Consider the following 23,563-nt stretch of genomic DNA (forward strand, 5'->3'; position numbering starts at 1 on the left):
GTTAAAATCAATAAAGTAAAGCATACGGTAGAAGGGAACCAATACACTCCGCTTATCAGGGAAGCAATGCCTTCATGCTATTGGTGGACTAATTAGCCTCAGGCAGACTTGCCAGCAGTGGAGCCATGTCCTTTAGCGAAGGCGTTGCCATGTACAATAGACCTATTAATGGGAAGTGTAATGGTCCAAGTGTAATGGTCTGGGTCAAAGCATCAAGTTGCTACGGATATCCACTTGCAGGGACTGATGGCAACCCGCTTGCACAGCATGAGATCTTCCCACATCCTGGGACTTCACTTGCTTCGCTGAATCAACAACATCCCAGCCGGAACCCATGCTGCTCGTGTAACAGCTGCTGTTCTGCGGGACGTGAATGGGACACTAACGCCATAGACAGTCTACTCGCCAAACATCTGCCTCATTTAACATAATTGGGAATAGCTGCAAATTGTAACTTTGCAAATTGAGGCACCTTGGGATCAGTTAACAGACACATGCTTGTCCAGTGTCTGCTGGGACAACTTGTGGCACCTTGGTTCAGAGATAAGTGAACAGTCATATGCTTGTCCAGCCTTTATCTGACAACCTGTTGCACTCTGGGATCACAGACCAGTGAATACACACATGCTTGTCCACTCTCTCAGAGACTAGTATGGGCATGGGTTTGTCCAGTCTCTAAAAGAGAAACGAAGACCGAGTCCTTCAAGACAAGATCTTCAACCTGGTTCAAATGTACTCAGATGTACAAATTTGTATTGCTTCCAGCTATGATCACACACACTACTAGTCTGTGACTTCCACAATAGACCCCAGGGCGATCAATCTTGATGATGACAGATGTTAATCAGTATAATTATTTTACCTGTCATGTATTTTCAATAACATGTTACTGGACCAGACAGAACAGTGGGACAGTGGATATCATTGCTGCCTCACAGCACTGGGACCCAGGGTTAAATTTCGCACCTGGAACACTATCCATATGGAGTTTGTATGTTCTCCCCTGTGTTTTCACAGGTACTCCAGTTTTGTCCCACAGTCCAAAGACACACTCGTAGGTGAACTGCGGAAAAACCAAAAAGTGCCACTCGTGGGGTCAGTAGGAGGCTCAGCATTCTGTCACGGATGTCGGAAGGGACGAACCATGGAGGAGGAGAGCAGAAAAGGACCCTATGTGTAGTGGCGGAACAGGGGATTAGCCCAGGCTCAGCAGTTCAGGAGTCGTATAGAAACCTTTGCCCTCAGGCAGCCGACGTGGGGCGACCTGGTGCCGGTCGGGTCTCAGGACATCTGAACGTCAATGCTGAGCGAAGGTGAATGAGTGACCCGGAAATATATAGCCCCAGAGAGAGAGACACCAGAAGGGCAGCAAACCACGGGAAACTAGGGACAGGACAGAGTAGGAGTGGCCTCTGGCGGCAGAGGACGTGACAGTACCCCCCCTTCATGGGCGACTCCTGACGCCCATACAAATAAGTGAGCTGCACAGCACTGGGAAGAGGAAAAACCTTATTTAACTGAAAGGAAACCTCCGGGAGTCAACAGCTGATAGCTGCCCCCTCCTCCAGGGTATAAACCTTTATTGGGTAGAGGAAAGGGGGGTCAGGTAGAGCTCTGGAGACTAAAAACAAAAAAAAGATAAAGTACACAAGCAAAAAAAAAGACAGAAATAAACCTGGGAGACCAGGGTAACAAACCACAATAAACAGATAGGAGTTCCACAACACAGGGGTCAGGGGGACCAGAGAGAAGGGGAAACCAGGAAGTGAAAAATCAAAACACCAAGCAAAAAACAAAAATAAAAACACAAAAACCTGGGAATAATACAGCAGACTGGGCAATAGGCACGTTCACATTCTATCACTGATATCGGAGTGGACAACCCGAGGAAAGTCAGGCTGCAGCACACTCACAGGCATAGATGACCGGAGTGATATCCAGCAATAAGAATGGAGGAACGGCAAAAAAGGCTCACCAAACTAACGCTGATATCGGCAGAAGACAACCCGAGGAAAGCCAGGCTGTAGCCCGCTCACAGGCACGGATGTCAGGAAGCTGATATCCAGCAATTAGAATGGGAGAGGGAAAAAAGGCTCACCACCCTATCGCTGATATCGGAGTGAACAACCCAAGGAAAGCCAGGCACGGATGACCGGAGTGATATCCAGCGATGAGGACAGGAAGGCCAGCTCAACATTCAATCACAGATGCCGGAAAGACAACCCGAGAAAAACCAGACCGCAGCCCACTCACAGGCACAGGAGTCAGAAAAAGAATCCCACGATATGAATAGGAGAGCTGAGTGAAAAAAGCTCAGAGAGAAAAAAAAACTGCAGAAAAACAAAAAAGCGCCGCTCGTGGGGTCAGTAGGAGGCTCAGCATTCTGTCACGGATGTCAGAAGGGACGAACCGTGGAGAAGCAGGAGAGTGGAAAAAGACCCTATGCGTAGTGGCGGAACGGGGGATTAGCCCAGGCTCAGCAGTTCAGGAGTCGAATAGAAACCTTTGCCCTCAGGCAGCCGACGTGGGGAGACCTGGTGCCGGGCAGGTCTCAGGACATCCAAACGTCAATGCTGAGCAAAGGTGAATGAGTGACCCGGAAATATATAGCCCCAGAGAGAGAGACACCGGAAGGACAGCAAATCACAGGAAACTAGGAACAGGACAGAGTAGGAGCGCCCTCTGGCTACAGAGGGCGTGACAACAAAGAGTACGAACAACATATGGATCGCTACCACCCTTACACATATCTGTCACAAGTGTCAGTCATACTGTATTTATGTACAGAGGTTTGGCCTACTGGTTGCACAGATAAGCACTTTTAGGCATATAGTATACTCATATCTCATGTGACTTGCTGAAAGAATGTTAAGTCAAAAATACCTTAATAAGCGCTCGTTACACTCATTATTTGAGAAATTGCATGAGTAGCACATGACTGATGTGTTGATTGCATAATTATTCTTAAGGATTAATTCAGAGGATTAGCACTGAGCTGCAGGTAAGTCAGGTCATTTTAATTCACCTGTAAAATGTGCCAAGCTCTAACTAAGGCTTTCAGCTTGAAGAACTCAATAATTGATGAGGCTGTGGTCTGCAAATGTTGCCATCCCTAAATTTAGTGCTCATATACAGTTGTGGTCACATAGGATTGTCAACTCTCTATAGTGCTTGAAAAAGTCTGACTGCTGCAATGCTGATTTCAGACTATGGTACAAACACAATACAACGATAAGCAATGTGGAGTTGTGGTTAGGATGCTAGACTTGTAATGAGAAGGTTGTAGGTCTAAATCCCAACTGGGGTGCTGCTGCAGCATAGCACAAGCTTCATACACAGATTAATTCACAATGTGCCCTGTAGTATAAATGAGTACTCCCCAATCTGTCATTTCAAATGTTATTAGTAAATACCTTCATAAAACATTGTTGCAATCCTGCTTACTTTATATAGGCTACCTTAACTACGTGAAGCTCATAATTGTGCCCAAGGAAGTCATAAGCATTACCTTTCACAAAGCTTTACAGTTGTGCATATATCATTCATAAAATCACCCTTTCCCCATTCTATATCTGAAATGACACCAGCCAGACAAACTGAGCGGCTTTCACACCAGTAAAGACGTTTACTGTTAAAATGTTTTTTAGGACCATAATCAAGCAGCTTATAGATTGATTTTGGAAGATTATTCTTTTTTCCACTTAAAAGAGACGACTCAATGCAACCATATGGAATACTTCACCCACGGCTTTTTTTTAGTTGTTATTAATCACATGCACGTGCTTGGGGGTATTTGCACAATGTTACAATGTTTGCTGGCACAGACACATACAGTATCTATTTGTGCACGCTTGTACACATGGACAGGCCTGTGCTTTACAGGTGTATCCTTTTCCACTTGTGTTGATGACACATCGAATATCTCCTTACTGCATACACAGGCAAACAAGCGGTTCTCTCTAGTGGCCCAAAGCCATTTACAAGCAAAAGTCAGATGTAACTCCTTTACATGATAACCAGCTTCAGGACATCGCATGATATGAATACCAAACTACCAGTTAGGGGGGGGGTTCAGTCTGCTCTATTTTATGCTTGGTGTTTTGTCAGGTTTTGTCCAATTATGTGGACAGGGGAGAGGGGTTTTGTGTAGTACACAAAATATGCATATTGCTTTCATGACACCAAGTATAATGAAAGCAAGGGCTTCCCAAAAGTTATGACTCATGCCTTACATCCCAGCATGCTTAAAGCCATGTATAAAAATGCTAGCAAGGTCTGGTTGCCTGTTATGATGACTAGCATGACTGCAAGACATCAGTTGGAGCATGTCTGGCAGGAGCTTCAGTGAGTAACTGACCAACAGCTCAACTTGCTGATGTTTCACAGCCATCAGTGTCCAAGGTGATGTCAGCATGTACTGTACCTACCCCAAGGGAAGGACATCATCCAGGATGGCGATATATTTGCACTGTTTTGAGGTTCAAGGTAAACATGTTCAAGTGAGCAACTGCAGATCAGTTGACAAAGTGTTAACCTGGGGCGCGAACAGCCAGTTTCATCAAAGATGTCCTGTTATGTGCATAAGCAGACTTGAAAAAATAATTTATAATGTAATGCCTTTAAAACTGCATTACATATTTTGCCAGACACAACAGTAGACACTTTCATTAAGTGATTCACTGTATGGTGCATTTTTCAAGAACACATCCCTACCATGCTGTCAAGCCCAGGACTCGCTTTAGAATTTTCTTAACCTTTTGACTTGAAATGAAAACCTTCTTATCTGACCTCAACAAAAAAGGTCATATTTTGTGCATTTGCTTTTCATGCTGGTTTGTGTTAAAAACACCACTGTGAACTTTAAAGACTCCCCTAACCAAAACAAGCCCCTCCACAAAGGGCAAGAAACTGGCGCAGTGTCTAACAGTAAATCTTCACATAGGTGAAAATAATTAAAAGGGGACTAAAAAGGCCCCTCTGAACAGTTGAGATTTCAAGTCTTTTTCGTTATAGTACAATGCATGGTCAAATAATTTAAAAAAGAGCTACGAAGGAGTGTAACAGCATATTTATTTTTACTTTGTTCGGTCCTTACTCTGCTTCATTAGGCTGGAGACAACATGCTCAGCTAGGCTGTTCACAGATTCCTACTTTCCCCAAGAACATTGCATCCACGGACACTTTCAGCACATGGAACAGCTGCAGTTATGAAGAGTATTACCAGACTTACATTGGAGTCCAGCAGCTCGATGCTGTCAAGGCTTTTGCTTCTGTGGATTCGGCCCTTGATCCGTCTGAGGGAAGGTTTACCCTGGCTCCCCGAGGAGGCAGCTGCATTGGAGGTATCTGAGCTCGGAGTCACCCTAAAGAAACAGCCACACAAACGCTTAATCAGTTTTAGCACAGGGAATTAAGACCATTGTGTCTCATACAATATAATGTCAGGAAGCATGCTACAGGCATGAGTAATGAAAGACAAAAGCCATGGATGCTTTCTTCTTTAAAGAGCAATGTTCCCTATTGAATTGAGTGGCATTCAAAGCAAGTGTGCATAATTGCTTTTAATGTCACCAGTATGCCTAAGGACAAACTAGGTAAAGAACATGCATCCTTTGACGTTCCTATTATTCCTTCAAAATTTCATTCTCAGACATGCCATGTCAACAGCCTGTTTAAGACTGAAGGCTGCAGCTTTAGAGTAGCTGCCAAGAAGATTCAAGAGGCTTTTTTATTGCCCTAGCTAAGTTCTAAAACTTGGTTTTTTTTCATTGTAACAGTACTGTTATAAATATAAAGGGTACAGTCATGCTCAAAAGATTTAGTGTCAATCTATGATCAAGCTTTTTTATTAGCTGAACTATGTATTTTGGTCATCTTGGCTGACTAACATATGGACATTTTTAAACAACACTTACAAAAGGCTATGGTTCTCTATGCTGAAGCAAATACAAAGGCTTTTTTTCTGAAAGAAATGAAAAAAACATTGTGACACTAACAATCATATTCAGGAGTATTCTTTGCTCTCATGCAAGATTTTCCTTGCCTAGTTGTCCTGATAAAGATTTATAGATAACAACGTTTTCTGACCTAAACAAGTAGGTTCACTCCAAACGTTTGACTTTTATTTACCCGAAAGGTTAGAAATGTATGGGCTCTGAAGAAAGAACTTTGCACAATAGCAAGTGCACATTTATCTCATTTCATGTTTCTCTCTCTCATTTCCAACTGGCTCCCTGTCAGATAGCAACGTGAGATCTGAAATTCTGCCCGTTTGTTTCAATGCAACCAGAAACAATGTTAAAGCATGTATATAGCCCAGCTCCGGTGGATAAATCTGAATGCTCAGCAGGGAGACAGTCCTGGTCTGGTAGCTTCCAAAGGAGAAGCAACAAATCAGGTGATGCTGAGAACCAGTGAATCTGAGCAGGAGACCCACAAAAAATGCTTGTGCTGTTGCTGTGAAATTGAGAGTGTTTTTGGCAGTCTTCAGAGAAGAGAAAGCAAAGGTTAAATGACCTTTTAACCTTTTCTGTAACTTTCCTGCAAACATAATTAAGACCGAAGGAAAAGCAGGTTTCCAGTCCCTCCTTCTGGGGTTCAGTCTATGGCACAATGCTTCAATCTAACCAGCATTTCATTCTTTGTTTAACAAACTGTACTTCTGTACTCTGCTTTTAAAACAATCCCATGTTCAGTGACCTACATCTGCTGTGGGCATTATTCTATATGCATCACTAGTCCCCTCCCCTTAAAACAAAATGTCCAAGCATTTTTGAGTGCTTGGAAGTAGAAAAACCAAGTTGCTGATGGGCGATCCACAAGGACAAGAAGGTTCATCTGACAGTGTGAGGATAGAACAAGACTTTTCAGAGTTTTGCTCCATTTGAAATCTGATTTTCATGTATGTGAAACTAGCAACCTAAAAAAAATGTAACATCATGCTACATATGAGCTGGGAGTAACGTTCAAGTTCTCATAGCTAAAAACATCCCTGACTTTAAAGTCTGATATAAATGCTTCACAAAAATAAAAATACAAGCTAACAAAACATGCTTTTGACATGAAAATTTCCTGAATGAAAATGTGAGCAATTCCACAGGAACAATGTTAAATGTATATTTTGCAGGTGAAAGTATCTTGAATTTTATTCCCCTGCCAAACACAAGAGACCCAGAAGAAAGGACAATCACACAGTTCTTTGATGTTTACACAATATGCAAGGACAAGGGGTCGCCGCATTTAAGAGATAAGAAAACACAAAACAACACAACTCCTGTATATTTATAGCAGTAGGATTTCTGGCACTGTCACAGCAATATCTTCGCCAGGAAGAATGCTATTTCTACAGAGAGCAGGCTAATGTACAAGTAGTTCGGGAAAAGGAAATGTCCCCTAGTCTGTTTCATCTCCTGTTGGTTCCGGAAATCAAGGATACATGTTGAAATATTCCTGGCACTATTTCTTGAAGCACTAAAGACAAAAATCCATTACTAGCTCCGGCTGCCATAAATATTTAGTGCCTTCAAGCACACATTCTGTGCCTCTTGTCTGCTTTGGGAAACCTGTCGAGCTGCTCACTTCTACTGCCTTGACCTCAACAAAAGCAACAGAAGGCGAAGATGTATTTTAAGGACACAGCATTCAAGGATGAAAACTAGTGTTTTTGTGAAACACTCATTTGAAGACAGAATTTCTAGCTGAAAACAAAATGGCTAAATCCGAGTATCATTTTTTTCATTTCTCTCCTGCCTCACTGCGCTGAAGGAGGAAGGAGACAAAACGGATGCATCTTTGGGTTTATTTGCCATTGTGCGCAGCACCTCCAATGCAAATACCTTGCAAAATGCAAAACAAAATACAGATCAAATCACGGAGCTTTGCAGGAACTGGGAAGGTGGCGTGGAAATGGTCATAGCAAGGTGGGTGGATTAGTCCTGCAGAGCTCTTAGTGGAAGTGGGGAAGTGGGAGGGTGACCTGTGCATAAGGATCACTGGCGCGTGAGCTCATCCTTGCCACAAAGGTCATGTCAGCCACTTTCATGTAACATTACATTGTGCAGTCAGGAAAACAGGCTCCTGTGGGAGTCTAAGCACTGGAACCAAGATTTTCCTCTTTGATCAAATGACTTATGAATGGACAGTAAGTGTTGTTGACGGGGACTCCTGGCATATATGCATGTGTACTGTACCGTAGGTATTTTCAGCAGTCCATCACTTAAGGATCCCTCACCTACACTTCCAGGATGTTGCTAAACACACAGAGCTTAAGGCCAAATGTCTCTGGCAAAGCACTGCAGCAAAAATAAAAATAAAACTGAATTATTTTCACAAAAGCAGAGCAATCAAGGTGTTCATATTCAAACAGCTACAACTACACAAGTACGTGTGGTGCCCACTTACTGTACAGTATGTATTGCAACAGTTGATTAGCTTGGATATGATGTACACCACAGTATATGTTTGTAATAGATAAAATTAAACATACTTCTGATAAGACAAACCTTAAAGATAACAATGAATATATGCAACTGAGAAAATACCAGTGGCTAGGATTTCCCTCACCCCACTTTGTGATGAATGAAGAGAAATAAACAGTCTTACAGCAGCTGTTGCTAACCTGGATCTACAATAACGTGCTTACCATTCGGAAAACTGTCGTTTCTTTATTCAGAAAAAATTAAAAGGGTCAAGGACCTCCTGCTTCAATCTGTATTTTTCATGATGCCCCTTACTTAAAGCACATTTTTATATATATAGAATCACGGAATTATGACCACAAATTGTAAATCTCACAAAATATCTGGAGCTGGTTATAAATTCAATGAGCCTACCAGACTCGAATTCAGATGATGTCTGCTAAGTATGAAATCAGGCAGTAGTTGCTATGAAATGAAACCAGTGATTCTTGAATATAACATACTCAGCTACATTAGCATTTTCATTAAGTAGTTCAGTGCAACCGCTTCCCTGTACAGTCCTTGTTTCCTGAATGGTTCTTGCTTATTGACTGACCAGTAATTCACTAGAGCCACCAGATCAATGTTACATCAGCCTATCTATCTCTTGTTTAGTTTAACATTTAACCTGCCAGGCCAAAATGGACGAGGAAATCAGAACTCCTCTCCTCATTATGGTTGCGGACTTGCTGGTGGGGTTAGGGGATGGTGGAGGGGTGTTAACCCAATGAACCCTGAAAAAACATCATTATAGAAACCTAATACACCCTAATACCAGTGGCTGCTAGAATGTGGGGTTTGTCTCAGAGTTTTGTATGAGCTCCAGGAAGCCATACTGTACATTACACTGAGCAGGTCAGGGGTTCCATGCATTTTCAGTGCTACCTGAACTCAAGCTTAAAAGGCATTCTACTATAGACTTACATACATTGCATTCTACTGTAGACTTCTTACTTACATACAACATGTTTAGTTTAAATGCATCCATTTTCTATCTGCTTTATCCAGTTCAGGGCTGTGGGGAAGACAGAGCCTATCTCAGTAAGGGACACTTGTCCATTGCAGGGCAGACAGATACAGACACACATACTGTACAGTCACACCAAGGCCAATTAACCACTCAGGAATTGAACCCAGGGCCCCAGCGCTGCAAGGTGGCAATGCCAACCCCTGCACCACCATTCCACCCACATCTCTAGTATAAATTGTGGAAATGGAAATCTGGAAATAAAATCCTAGTTTAAACACTGCCTTAGACTGGGTAACAGACTATAAACCTTTTACCTAGATTTAAACAACCCACTCATTGTGAGAAGAAAGGACAGCTGCAGGGAAGACCATCTGTTCAGCAGCTGTATGGTGTGATAACGAACCTATGGACAATCATGTACTTCAGCTCTATCTGTCCTTCAGGTTGCCGGAGCTTTAATTGAGTGTAAACTAAGTGCTGCAATCAACTCCAGATACAAACACCGTGATTCATCAAAGGAAAAGTAAACAAGTAGATTGGACACGAAGCCTCAGTGTGGCAACATTATTTCTCATGACCCGTCTACGTTTGTGTGATACCAGTGGTGAAGACAGAATTTCATCACGATAAGAGTCTTTCTATCTTCAAAGACCACTGAGTGTAAGGCATACTGCTCAAGATCTGATTTTGAACATTATATGCAGTATGTTTATGTACAGTGTGTAGACATACAGAAATCGATGTGACAAGCGTAAAGGAAATTAAAATCTCCCCTCCACCCTTAGTGCACTTTATTGAGGCACAGCAGAGTGACCTTACTCAGTTGCGTTGGCTGTCAATTTGCCTTCATTGTGCCTTGGAAGGATTGGCTTGTTTTTGGAGAAGTAGCTCATTCACTTTACCCACCCTGGTTTCTACTCTAGAACAACAAGGCTGCATTGATGTACAAAGGACTCCTTTATTGCAGTAGAGTGCTGAGACCTGATGAACTCACTCTTCTGGTGACCTGATCTGGACACACCTCAAGTTAAAGACTGTAAAAAGCCTGCTGAATAGTAATCTGCCCAGTTAGGAATATGAACCATTAAAAATAGGGGATCAGAATGAGCAGCAGAGGAGGGATGTGCTAATTTAAAAATAAAAACAACTCATGACAAAAATTGATTTAAAAATAATAAATATAAAGAAAGAAAATATGACCACCAACATTTAAGGTCTGCTGCTGGGATAGCCATTTTAATTTTGTTTTGAACAAAGTAATGTGGATGCTGTTAATCACCCAATAACATAAAAGCTCATAGTCAAAGCCCATTGTATATACTGTATGCGATCACATAACATAATGACTGCATTTGCAAAAGTCCTTGATGTGTGATCAAATACTGGTAATATATTTCTTTGTTGGTAACAATCAGATCATTACATGTTGTTAGGGGAGAATTCACGCATCATTTAACAACGGCCACATTATGCTGCAAACTGGAAACAGACATCTGGACATACATTATTGGAAGCTGACATACAATAGGCTTTCTAGTTTAGACCCACTCACAGCAGAATCTGCTAGCCTCTCATTATTCCTTAAGAATATTTTAGAACCTAAAATAAACTTTATCCAAACCTGTGTTAAGACCCAGGGGCTCCTACAGAAACAGTGTCACAATGATAAATCTGTCAACGTTTGCTCCTGATCAGAAATGACAGGCTCCTGTGAGGACCCACATCTCACGAATTTCCCAACAGTCCTTGGGAAATCAGCCTTCCAGACCTTTTCTTTCATATTCTACTTCTTTATCCTGGATATTTGATCACAGATATTATTTAAGATATGCCTGCATAAAACCTGTTGGTCATACTGTATGTATCAGATCACCTGTCAGTATTTTCTGTACACAGAATAATTACACTTGAAATTTCACCTTTAAACAATATGTTCTTGTGAGAAACATTACATTTTATAATAGAATTTTGTCTACAGAAATAATTTGTAATAATGATTCTCATTTTACAGAAATACACTAAAAATACACTAAAAAATGCACCAAAATAAATGATTAAATGATTAAATGATTAGATTAAACATTTGGAAATGGTAAATTATACCAAACATAAAAAACAACAGCAAATGTCAATTTGTTAAGCGAAAAGCATTTCTTCCCACAACTGTGTGATCATTCTAGATTAGTGAGTATGACTCATACAGTTGTTTTTTTAAATACAAGAATTATTATGCTTAGCATGTATTATAATGTTTACTGTAGATATAGCTATATACATAGATAGATGACAACTATAAAATTATTATTGTAATGCTTTAATAAAGAGACTAGTGAGTGTGCAGTCCAAGAACTGTTTCACTTTATTTAACCTTTGAAACTAAATAAAAATAGCAAATGAAGAAAAACACTAGAATTTTTTTATGCCATATTTTATTCAGATTAACTTAATACAGAATGAATTAATATTTTAAGACAGCAGTGCATTATAATTTCCTTTCAACTTAACGATATGCCTGCATTTTAAACACGTATTTAATAAAGAATAACATTTCAATGCAAGTGTATATACACAGGTACATATACAATTGATTTATGTTATGGAAAATATTAATGTGCAGATATAATTGATACAAAGAATTGATCATTACATTAAAATGGAATGCTATTCTACTTCTATTGTGTGATTTTCAAATAACCATCCACCTTATTAGAAACAATTACTGCATTTCCTAGCCAGAATGTACAGCGTTATGCAGAAATAACAATTTTCCTAACATTCCATTTTAATAATAAAAATAGAAGAATGATATCATGCATGCTAGTTGCTAATAAAGGGCAGTGCCTGCTCAGATCCCCCACGCAGACAAACACACTGCCTTCTGCATGTAGACCTCCAGATCTGTGCAATTAAAACAATTGCAGCACGAAACAGAAAGGCAGGCTCGTGTCTGCATCTTATCCAAACAAAAGATGATAGAGTCGCCTTCCCCGACAAAGCTAACAAGCCAATTCTGCAGTGTGAATGGAGCACAATGGCAGTGTGCATCCCTCTCATCATTAGATAACACTGATACGGCCAGTATATTTCTCCCCGGCAGCATCCCATATTTATCCCCTGAAATGCATACTCACCACATCCGTCTTTTATAAGGAAGGAGGTTGTTTCTGTTGGAGGCAGTCACTCCCAAAGCCATCTGCAGAACAGTCAGATATTTCTGATATTTCATTTTGTCCACCGCTTCTACAATTCCACACCACAAGCCAGCGTAGGTAATCATGCAATTTTTATTCCCTGGCATCCGCCTCTTCTGCGTCTCCCTTGCTCAGCATCAGAACGCCATTTCCAGCATAGAGGAACTGACAGGACAAACACTCCCCAAGGAGCTCAACAAAAGGTGCCACGCTGTAGCGCCCCATGTCAACAATGACACTTTAATCTCATTAGCTCTCAGAATAGATTGCTAATCCATTCAATTACAGGCAGGACCTGAACATTGTTTTTTCGCTCCCAGCACTTTTGCTGAAACTCTCGCAATGCCGCGGCGCTGAACGTCCGTGCGTGAGGTAGGCGAAAGAGAGAGAGGGAGAAAAGATGCAAATGAATAATGTAAAGACCTTTCTTTTTTTCTTTTTCCCCCCCGCCCCACCCCACACACTCCCACCGCAGAAGATGCTCCTGGACAGAAGAGCGCTTGTGTCCTTTTTGGAAAATTAAAAAAAAAAAACAGAAGCAGCTGGTATTTAATTGGTGAGCACGTGCTGGGTCTCCCGAACTGAACTGCTCGCCGCTTGGGAGAAGAAGCAGCGAGCAGAGATGCAACTGAAACCTATCAGAGTTCCCACTTGTTAAGGCATCCACATGTTGACTGAGCTGTGCTGCATCCAGCCGGCGGCTTAAGCACAATAAACATGAAAATAAAGGGAACACAAACTGTACCCCATTCACCACCAGCAGGGGGTAGCACTCCTGACTGGAGAGTCAAATTCCTGGAGCACAAACAAACCTGCATCAAATGCTACACTCTTCAGGGTGTGTGCTCTATTCTTAGCTCCCTTAAAATGGGGAAACAGTATCAACACTGAGAAACAAAAACACAATTCTGTGCCATTTCATCAATGGCCACCAGCTAACCCTTTCGCAATCTGCTTAGTGCTCTCAAACAACCCTTATTTAAATGTGCAGGGCTGTAAACATGGTACAGCAGAGCTGCTCCATAGAAACACAGGCTGAGAGCTGTGAGCTGTGCTAATTGGAAAGAACACTGAGGTCCAGGTACTTTTTTGTTCTTTTTGTTCTACCGCAAAAAAAGGAATGATGAAGGAAAAAGGGAGGAGGCTAATCTGACTTGTAAAATGGATTCCTTTCAAACATGAAAATATATGCGTGAATGTGTGCGACTACAAAAAATACATTTCAGGGGCTAGACATAAATTAATAGACACAATCTCTGCCTTAGGAAAACAGTGACGTGCTCTTGCGCTTCGATACTGAGTCAGACATCTGCATTAACTAATTTACACGTCCGACTTCAAATCGCTGTTGACGGATCCAACAGTGGATTGTGAGATTACCAAGCCAATTACATCTAAGACCAAAATGTTTTTTTTTACGTTAGTAAGGGTACCAATCCCCTCTTCCAATCAGATCAGTTGCAAAACCTGTGCAGAAGTCGTGTTACAGCAACACCACACTGTATCTAAATCTGGTTAGACCTCAGCAGCTGAGGAAGGGTGCTGCTGTAAATGGTGTTGGGACACTCCTCCCTCTGGACCATAAAATGCAAATCAATGCCCAAGTGTAGTCCTTCAGATGAGCTGTTAAACGGAAGCTGTGCCTACTCGGTCTTCAGAACACCCAGGACACTGTTTGTAAGAGTGGGCATGTTTACCCCGGCTAATTCCACTTTGGATTTGCACAATCTGATCTTCCCGATTATTTTCTCCTTAATTGACTTGGTGGAGTATTTTCTCACTTCCCCACCTGATTTGCAGTGCAGCCGGGCTGCTGGAGCAGAGTGGATGACGTGGATCCCCCTTCTGCATGTGAAGTGCTTTGGGATCTCTTTTTGGAAAAGCACGATATAATTCCAAGAGAGAAAATAATGAAACCTGTTCTTCCTATTTCTTTAATCAGGTCCAGGGTGCCTAGAAGAAGAGAATCATCCACAGCCTCAGAGGGCGACAAACCAGAATCAACGACTGAAATCTACAAAGAACTCTTTTCAGAAAAGCAGATAGAGGTGGAAGCAGGCAATGCTTTTCTGGAGAGGCTCAAAGCAAGAGTGCCAGAGGAGGTGAGGGAGGACTTGGAGGGCCCGATTACGGCGGAGGAGCCGAAGTAGGCGCTTTGGTCCATATAGAATGGCAAAGTGCCAGGGCCGGACAGACTCCCCAAGGAATTCTACACCTGCTTCTGGCAGATCTGGTGGAGGTGGAACAGGAGATCTCCACCAGTGAAAACCTGGAGACACCCATGAGGGTATGCGTCATCTCCCTACTCTTCAAGGGGAGGACACCGCAGACCTCAAGAACTGGAGGCTGATCACGATGTTCTGCATGGATGTCAAGATCCTGTCCATGCTACTGGCCAGCAGACTGAGGCACGCCCTGCCCCACATCATCAAGAACAAACAGACGTTAGGAAGAGGATGGAAGGGAGATCAGTCAGCTGGAATCTCCAGCTCCGCAGGGACACATTCGCCTGGGCCGAGGACCGGACTCTCCTCCAGCACAACGCAGAGTGGGGAGTGGAGGAGAGGACCCTTGTGGACCTCAGAGGGAGGATGAAGCGCTACGTTGCCAAATAGGGCTTCTCCACAACGAGGGAGCGCTGGAAAGGACTTTGGGCCCTGTACAGGGAAAAAAGTGCAAATCCCTGTTTGCTGAGCTCCTACTTCGTAGTTTCAGAGTCAGGACAGGGAAATGGACAAAAGCAAGTGGTAGGGCTTGAAGGGACTCTTTCATTGTGCAAATCCAGCCCAATCATCCACTTGCACTGATTGATAAAGTAAGAATTCCATTTTACCAGTACATGTACCGGTTACATATGGCAGTAAAGTTCAAGTTCAAGGTTCCGGCACAACTACCTGGACCTGGTCTCCAGCCACATGGGCTGCTCACATTATATAAACTGTACATATATTTAAAGTGCGTATATATATATATGTACTGATAACAACCAACATCTGTGTAAACATTTTGTGCTTAACATTTTCTATGTTGTAGCTTCTGCAGTTTGAGATTAGGTGGAGATTTCCTTAGGCTGCAACCATCTCAAGCAATTCATTTCCTGCCTGTCATAAATCATATGGTTCTGCCCCATAGCATGATTAATAATCATTTGCAACACAAAGATTATATCTGTAGTTATTACATTTAAGCGATCTTGCACTTTGGGATGAATTGTAAAGAAACGTTTTTTTTCTAATCAATACAGTACAAAACAATAGTGTATAGCTGTAATAATCCTGTCACTTGGTTATTGCAGACAACTACAGCCTAGTTTCCCTATGAAAGGAAGAGTGGAAGACTGAATAGGTTTATTCTCACAAGTGATATCTCTTTAGATTTCACAGCATTTTAAATAATGTTGTAACGCATATGGCCGCTTTTGCAGGTTGTGTGAGCCGGCTTACCAGTGCGGTGACGTCAGCCCACCCCTGTGAAGCAGGACCGCAGCTGCCGGGCTGAGGGGAGATTTCCCTTTAGCTCAACTGGCTGCGCGTTCGAGTCCCCAGCAGTTGGGGACCGACCTGAGGCGGCAGCAGCAAGGGCGCATACCCACATGAACCCGAGAGTGCTACAATATTTATAAGGTAGATGTTGTCAGCTATATAGACACTTACTCATAAAAAACACCATAAGCCTGTAAGATGTTCCTTATTAAATCAATATACTGTATCCAGTATGCCCATGTCACCAGCCATAGTACAGATGTGCCATCCTGATGTGCTGTAAAGACACAGCTAATAAGGAAACAGCCCCTGGCTGCTAAATGTGACAAAATTAAGCTAAGAGAGTTAGAAGATGTTTCTGCTTTCTAGGGTTGTAAAAATGGTCAAAGCCAATCATATACAGTATGACATAACAGATACTGACAATAATAGGTTTCAGAGGTTTCAAAATAATAGAAAAATTAACGGATAATGATGGGAAAAAACATACAGGTTATACCTTTGTCCAAAATACCCTGAACCAAATCTTTAATCTTAATCCTGTGCAACACACAAACAGTGGGCAACTGACAAAGTTCAAGCAGAAATTCGCTCTGTGCCATGTTCTTTCTAACTGCAGCTTTTGCTCCAGGTCAAAATAAATAAAATGCTATCAAGCTCAAATTTCTCAGGACAACCTTTCTTTTTAAATGCTCCTTCACTCCAATATTTCAGAAGCTGGTCTACCAACTAATCCTCCTCCACTGCGCCCTTTTTGGCCCAGGGATAACAGTTCCATCTTCACTGTGCTCCCCTTTACACACACCACTGCTTTCACAGAGCCCATGCGAACGCAGATTATATTTTAGCACTCCTCAAGTATATTTATTGGGTTATATGCAAGTCAATGGACACTGCCCCCACTGCGGGCTAAAGCTGTCCCTGGAGCCCCTGCAGACCTGGGGTTTTACTGGACAGGTCTTGGCACGTTGTGGGCAGACGTTTATTAACCATTCTGTTCAAAAACACAGAACCTGACGCCAGAGCCCGATGGGATGTCAGTGAATCTTGAATCCTTGCAAAACTCCTGTCACTTTCTCCTGGTCTTAGAATCTAACGTCTGACTTTATGATCATTATTTCTTTCACGCATATCGATGATGGCAACAGAAATCTAGTTTGTCAAAAATCTTGACCCCTAGCCAAAGCAGAAAGCATGTACAGTACATGCTCCAAACCGGCAATGAATTTATATCAAATAGCTTTTAGAGATAAAGATTAACTGTGCTAATAGGAGCTAAAGTATGTTTTACCACCATTTCAACTGCTGACACCATTGCAAACCGATGTCTATGACATACAGTACATAAGAGAATCCATGTGGCAGGGAAAACGGAAACATTTTCATGCATGTCTCCATGGAAATTAAACCTCAGACCTATAGGTTTCACTCAGAATCTCATTTTAAGAACCAATTTACTCTCTCCTACAGTGGAGACAGTCCTTTGACCCTCATTCACATTTCACATGGCTTTGCAGTTTTCCAGTTATTCTTCATAAAGAAAATTAACCCTTGATAGAGATTTCACAAATGACATGGCTTCATGGACCTAAAACAATACAAGAGGCATCCGGATTAGAAGTACAAAATCTACAGGGTATCAGACAGTAGAACAAAAAATGGATTATGACTTAAAAAAAATAGCTTATACTTTCTTTGGAAAGATAGGAAACGGAATCTCGTCAGAAACACATTATTGGGGGTTTCACTCTGGTCCCAGCAGCAGACCCCAGCAGGGCAAGGACACAGGGAAAGAGGTGTGGTGCTGCACTGTGATTTATGGCTTTGTCAGACACACGCAGTTTGACAAAAGCCCCCTCCACGCTGGCATGGTCACTAATTAGCATCATCTGACCCTCTGATTCAGGGCTCCATCCATCCAGCCCGTTACGATAAACTGCTATCAAGCTCCAATTTAGCAGGACATCCTTCCTTTTTAAGTGCTTCTTATTTTAGTATTTCACAAATTAGTTCCCAACTAATCGTCCCCAATAGATTAAGCAGTTCCAGGAGGTCTCTTAGGTCCAGGTCTAGGGGAGAACCTGCCTGGCAAACACATCTTTACTCTCTGAAGGACAGGAGCGCTGCTTAATCACAGAAGCGACCAAATTGTAAAAAAGCATTTGAGCTGTCCATCATGAGTCTAATACTCAGAATGTCTTTCAAAGTAATTAAAATTTATTACAGTACATCATAGACACTTTTAATGCTTCCAAGACTTTACCACGGGTCCTAATACATATTGCTACTAGACGACAGCTGGATGAAAAATCAAGACTGAAAGAGCCCTTTTGCAAAATGGAAAAGAAGAAAAATAATCAGAAAAGATCAGTCAAAAGTCTAATAGTAGCCCATTTGCAATTACTTAATAAGTATCTTCATTTCTAGCCCCCTGTATAATCTATGCAGTTAAGACTGTGTTTAACAATGAGACATGAAGAAAAACACATAATCAGTTTATAAACATTTAACACTCTTTCTGAAATGAGCAGAAAACATTCGGTATTAAGCATTTAGTGCCATGTGTTCACCTCAAGCAATATGACAGCTTGCAAACAATCTGGCGTGTTGTCAATAAGACACTGTCCTACACAGAGTGACAACGAAGACCAGGGCTAACTGGCCATGCAAGCATTTTTTGTTGATGCAGTTGCAGTGTCTACAGTAGACAGCCAGCTCAAACATGCATCTCCACCCCACGATCTGAGAAGAGGCAGCTATAGCAATCCACCTACATAGCATTAGCTTCATGCACACAGGTTTGATGTCTCAGCCAACACCACACTGCAAAGGGCTGAGGCTGGATCAGCTCCTAATCAATTAAAAAGCATCTGTGATCAAAGCCTCCCTCTGTGTTTAAATCGTCCTGCAACATGCAACACTAATTGCCTTCTAATTAAGTTCTGGGGAGTTTATCTGTAGAGAGATAAATAGCAGCCAGTTATCTATTACCTTTGTATATTAGCTAATAGAGATTTCAACCTGTTTAATCTATGTGACCAGTGCCTGTCACATAGACAGGCATGAAAATTGGCTCAGTAAGTATTAGGATGAACTGTACTTTACAAGGAAAATCTAACATTACTGCATGAAACGAAGCTTCCGCTATGGAGGGAACAGGTCTCAAATTTGGAAGTCCTGGTGAGCTGCTTCTTCTTTCTGCACCATTTACGTCCCAACAGTAAACAGCAGCCGTCTGGCCATTATCGGAAAAACAAAGGAGTCAGCACAGCCAGCTCCAGTCAAAGGTTACACACACGTTTCCATTATAAAGATCAGCAATCTCCTCTCGGGCACACACGTTCCCCAGTGATTGACCACACATCCTCCCTGCAAGGGAACAGCGACATTACCTCCAAATCTGTCTTATTTAAACCCACACCCACTAGTTTATTTTGTTATTGGGGATCACTGGACATTAAATTATTCCCTTCTTAACTTCTCTTTCTTTAATTCTCTGCATGGCTCATTTAATTGATATAGAAAACTGAATCTTACCAAGAACCCCAAAGGCTTTCAAATAGCTCTCCAACTCAATCGACACTCATTCCCAATCAGCACAGTGGCTCAGCATAAACATGATCATAACCTCATGACCTCTACAGAGATATCAATTCAGGATTCCTGCTGTTCTATAGATCTCAAGCCAGCAGGGGATGCAATACTGTCCAAGGTCCAAGGATTCTGCCAATTCCTTTCTGCAGACATGTTGCCCGGACCTGCTGTGCCAGGGCACTTTTCCCTTTCCCATCAGCAGTCCAGTCTGGAAGGCCAGTTCCTGACCTACAGAGGTACAATATTCACTTTACGCCCTGGCCCAAGATCAACTTGAAAAAGAGCAAAAGTGCACAGAAGAAGGATCAGAACATGCAGCAGCTAAGAAGTTAATTATTTCTACCCAAAGGTCAGCTAACCCCAGCTTGGTGTCTGAGGCTTTTGTAGCTTGATGGATTCAGAAGAGCATGAAAGAGCACTCGGATGGAGGAAAGCGCCATCCGAGCTCTCCTAGCTGGCTGAGTAAATTAACATGCTTGTCATGGAAGTAGTCTGCGTTTCCAACAGCTAGCTCTAAAAAAGACCTTAATCATGTGCTCCTTGAAAATGACTTCCATAACCATTAATTAATTAGGATTAGCAATAATGTTTTGCCACATTGATGTTTATCACGTGTCCACTCATCCGCTCTCATTTTCACTGTGCCCACTTCTTCACAACCCTATAGTACTCACACACAAATAAAAATCAGATTAATAAAATTGAAATGTTTTCTTCCCCCCATTAATTCTCTCTTTCCCTGTCCTCTCTGCTGACTTTGAAGCAACATCTTAAACTAACAGGTTGTTCACCCAATTTAGAACTGAGAGTATTGTGTTTTTTTCACAGGTATTGTAAACATCTACTTTATGCATTTCCTTGTTATTATGATTATCAAGAAGCACTTAGAGATGATTGCTTTTATATCAGAAAAAAATTATATTATTATACCTTTCATTACTACTGACTTCAAATCTCTAAAAAATACATGACTCCCCAATAAAGATGTAAATATAATTTCTGCAATTATTCTTCCAAAATGTATTTTTCTGTGAAGAATGTTTTTAATGCTATAATTACATCCATGCACACTCATGGCGATTACAAACCAAACCATCAGGGCAAAATTGAGGATTCAAAACAATCACCCCCTTAGATTGGATACCATGAGAGAACATGCACATAATGCGACAATAACGAATATTCGAATATCCTAATCAGACAAAGATGAAGGCTGTGCAGCTTTGCAGTCAAGAAAAGAAAGCGATCCTGCCTAGTTCCCAGCCGCTGCTCCAAGACCAGTTGGCTTCCTGTCTGGACAACAAGCATGTTAACATGCCAAGTAAGCTCTAGCCATAGGGACGAGCTTAGACCTCACTCCTCACATAGCCACACTGCCAGAGCTATGCTGTGCTGTAACATTAGTTGAAAAACTGCAAACTGTGGTGTCGTAGACATGTCTGGAAGCAAAGCGACACAGGGAGGTCTGCTAAAATTAGTTCTCCACATTTAAGACATTGAACTGAAAGGGTCATCCTCAGGAATTTCAGCAACAGCCAGTTCTTCATCTGATCTGTGACAAATTCATCACGGACAGATGGTGGGTGCAGTGTGGGGGTCCAGCCTGGGTCTGAAAACGACCTTCGGACTTCTTATTCAAGCAGCACCAGAAGAAATCCAATTTTTTTTTAATGTTATCATCAAGATTACGGGCTCAGGCTCACAGAGCAACAAGCTCCCAAAGAAAATCCAGATGCAGTTCTAGCAAAGGAAAGGACACAAGTGGAAATGATAGGAATGGACATTTGAGACTGAGAAAATGAGGCAGTTCTTTACAGCTAGAGCTGTGGTGGCTTCCTTTGAGATGTGGCTGGAGGAGATCCTCAGATCACTTAGCTGCAAGTAACTGAAAGAGCTGGACCCAAATGGTTTCCTCTTGTGTGTAACCTTAATACCTGAAATGTTAAGTAAGCTACTTAGAAAAAATCAGCCTTTAAAAGATATTAAGCGTATATTTTGTGATACATGCAACACTGACTGGAAAACAAAATCACACTACATATTGCCTGTAAACAGCCACTATTTTCAACTCTGTTGTTAGCTCTTAATCTGTGCTAAATTACTAGTTAGAGGAACTCTGTTCAAATGGTAAATACAGCAGGAATGAAGCATTTATCACTTAACCCCCAGGTTTCTGTGTGGACAAGATTTCATTACCCAGTATAACTTTATTTTAACGTTCACCTTCCAGTTTGTTTACACTAACAACATTATTTTATGGAATCCTAACCTCCAAAAAATCAATCTTCCCATGACCCTGCAATCCTCCAAAGGCTTTTCTACTGGCGTTCTTTTACAACCATTAAGACAAAATACCACACTGAGCACGAGGTACAATGTAATTTTGTGTGTGTTTTACAGGTAAGTGGAAAAAATTACTGAAAAAAATGAGATGACAGCAAACTGGTTTCCACACGATCTCTGCCTGGGATGGCCTGACCTGCTGATCAAGAGTGATAAGAATGTGTCCACAGCCATATGCTAGCTAGATGACCACAAGGGGGCGTTCATCCCATCATTTAGTAGAAGAGGAGAAGATGAGTGTTTCAGTTCTGATGCCCAAGGTCATCGTTACATAAATATATATGAGGTATTTTATTGAATATTGATTGATTGCCCACTGAACCTTATTTATTGCTCTGCTTGTTTTGTTTTCAGAAGTAAAAAAGTCAGTTTAGCTGAACTACACACTCACAATATGTGGATAAAATACATTTTTTATGGTTCAAAACAAATTTGTTACATTCTGTAAAATGCTGCTGTTATTCTCAAAAACTCTAGCTTGTCACTGCACATGTTTGAAAACATCCCCAGATCCTCAGCTTGCCCACTATAGAATTGTGTCTTGAACATCATAGAGCGTAGAGGGAAGGTAGCGGATACATCACAAAATAAAAAGTGAGAAGTAAGATGGCAAGTTTACCATCAATATCAACCACAAAGAAAAATACAGGAATTATTGTACAGTATACTTTATCTAATTATCAAAGGTCTATGAAAGCCTCAGTTTTCAGAGATATATGCAAATTCACACTAACACGCAATCCAGCAGATCACGAATGCACATGAAATTGCAGATAAATGGATCTGAAAAAATGCAGGCACCATTTTATGTTCTGCTCCAAGCTGAGCATTATTAAGATAAATCATATATATATATACTGAATATTAACAAAATATACAGTCATTGGTCTTCAAAGCTATGCTGTTCTTTGGCAGATCTGTCCAGATGTGCTGAAGCAGTTGTGTGATAGATAACTGATCCTGAAGAACACAGAAATACCTTGCTATGTTGATAATCGTGTAAAGAAAAAAGGCATTTTTCATGTTTGGAAGTGATTCAAAATATGAGCCAATTCACCTGAGCAAATGTAATTCTAATGGCTTAATACTGTAACACTTCAGAGTTCAGGTGGGCACCCTGCCACATCAGGTCAGCCCCCCACCATCAGGGACTCAAACCCAGGCCTCCGGCATCACTCAACAGGGACCCAGCCTCTTGAGCCAAAGGGAAACCTCACCGTCAGCCCAGCGGCTGCGGTCCCTGCTGTCCACAGGGAAGGGCGGTGACGTCACCGCTCTGGTAAGCCAGCTCAGCTCTCGCAAGCAAAGGAGACCGTATGCGGTACAATACCCTTATATAGATGTGTGCATATATACTGTTTTAGGCATATATATAAAATGATATAATACTGTAAAGTTTTTCTTTTTGTGATATTCTGTATTTATATATGAGAAGAAAATAAAGATCTTAAAAACTGAAAATCAAATCAGGCCTGAATAGATATATTGCCAAGCTCGGATCTAGTAGAGAAAGCTCACTTGGCTTCA

At 41.6% G+C, this 23,563-nt stretch overlaps 1 protein-coding gene across 7 annotated transcripts in view; it reads right to left on the bottom strand.

The window, feature by feature from the left end:
• tjp1a (tight junction protein 1a) overlaps positions 1 to 23,563 on the bottom strand; it is a 147,741-nt gene that overhangs the window by 111,584 nt on the left and 12,594 nt on the right. For 4 of the 7 annotated variants that reach the window (XM_069190550.1, XM_069190548.1, XM_069190547.1 and 1 more), the window contains exons 1-2: positions 12,558 to 12,994; positions 5,231 to 5,363 (exon numbers count right to left, since the gene is read on the bottom strand). In XM_069190550.1, coding sequence (XP_069046651.1) covers positions 5,231 to 5,363; positions 12,558 to 12,724 — 300 coding nt within the window. In that variant the 5' untranslated portion in view covers positions 12,725 to 12,994. Of the gene's footprint in view, positions 1 to 5,230; positions 5,364 to 12,557; positions 12,995 to 23,563 lie in introns of those variants that run through there. The other 3 variants (XM_069190545.1, XM_015343135.2, XM_015343136.2) reach the window with 2 other exon arrangements.

This window comes from Lepisosteus oculatus, chromosome 5 (genome assembly GCF_040954835.1).
Source record: "Lepisosteus oculatus isolate fLepOcu1 chromosome 5, fLepOcu1.hap2, whole genome shotgun sequence".
NCBI lineage: Eukaryota > Metazoa > Chordata > Actinopteri > Semionotiformes > Lepisosteidae > Lepisosteus > Lepisosteus oculatus.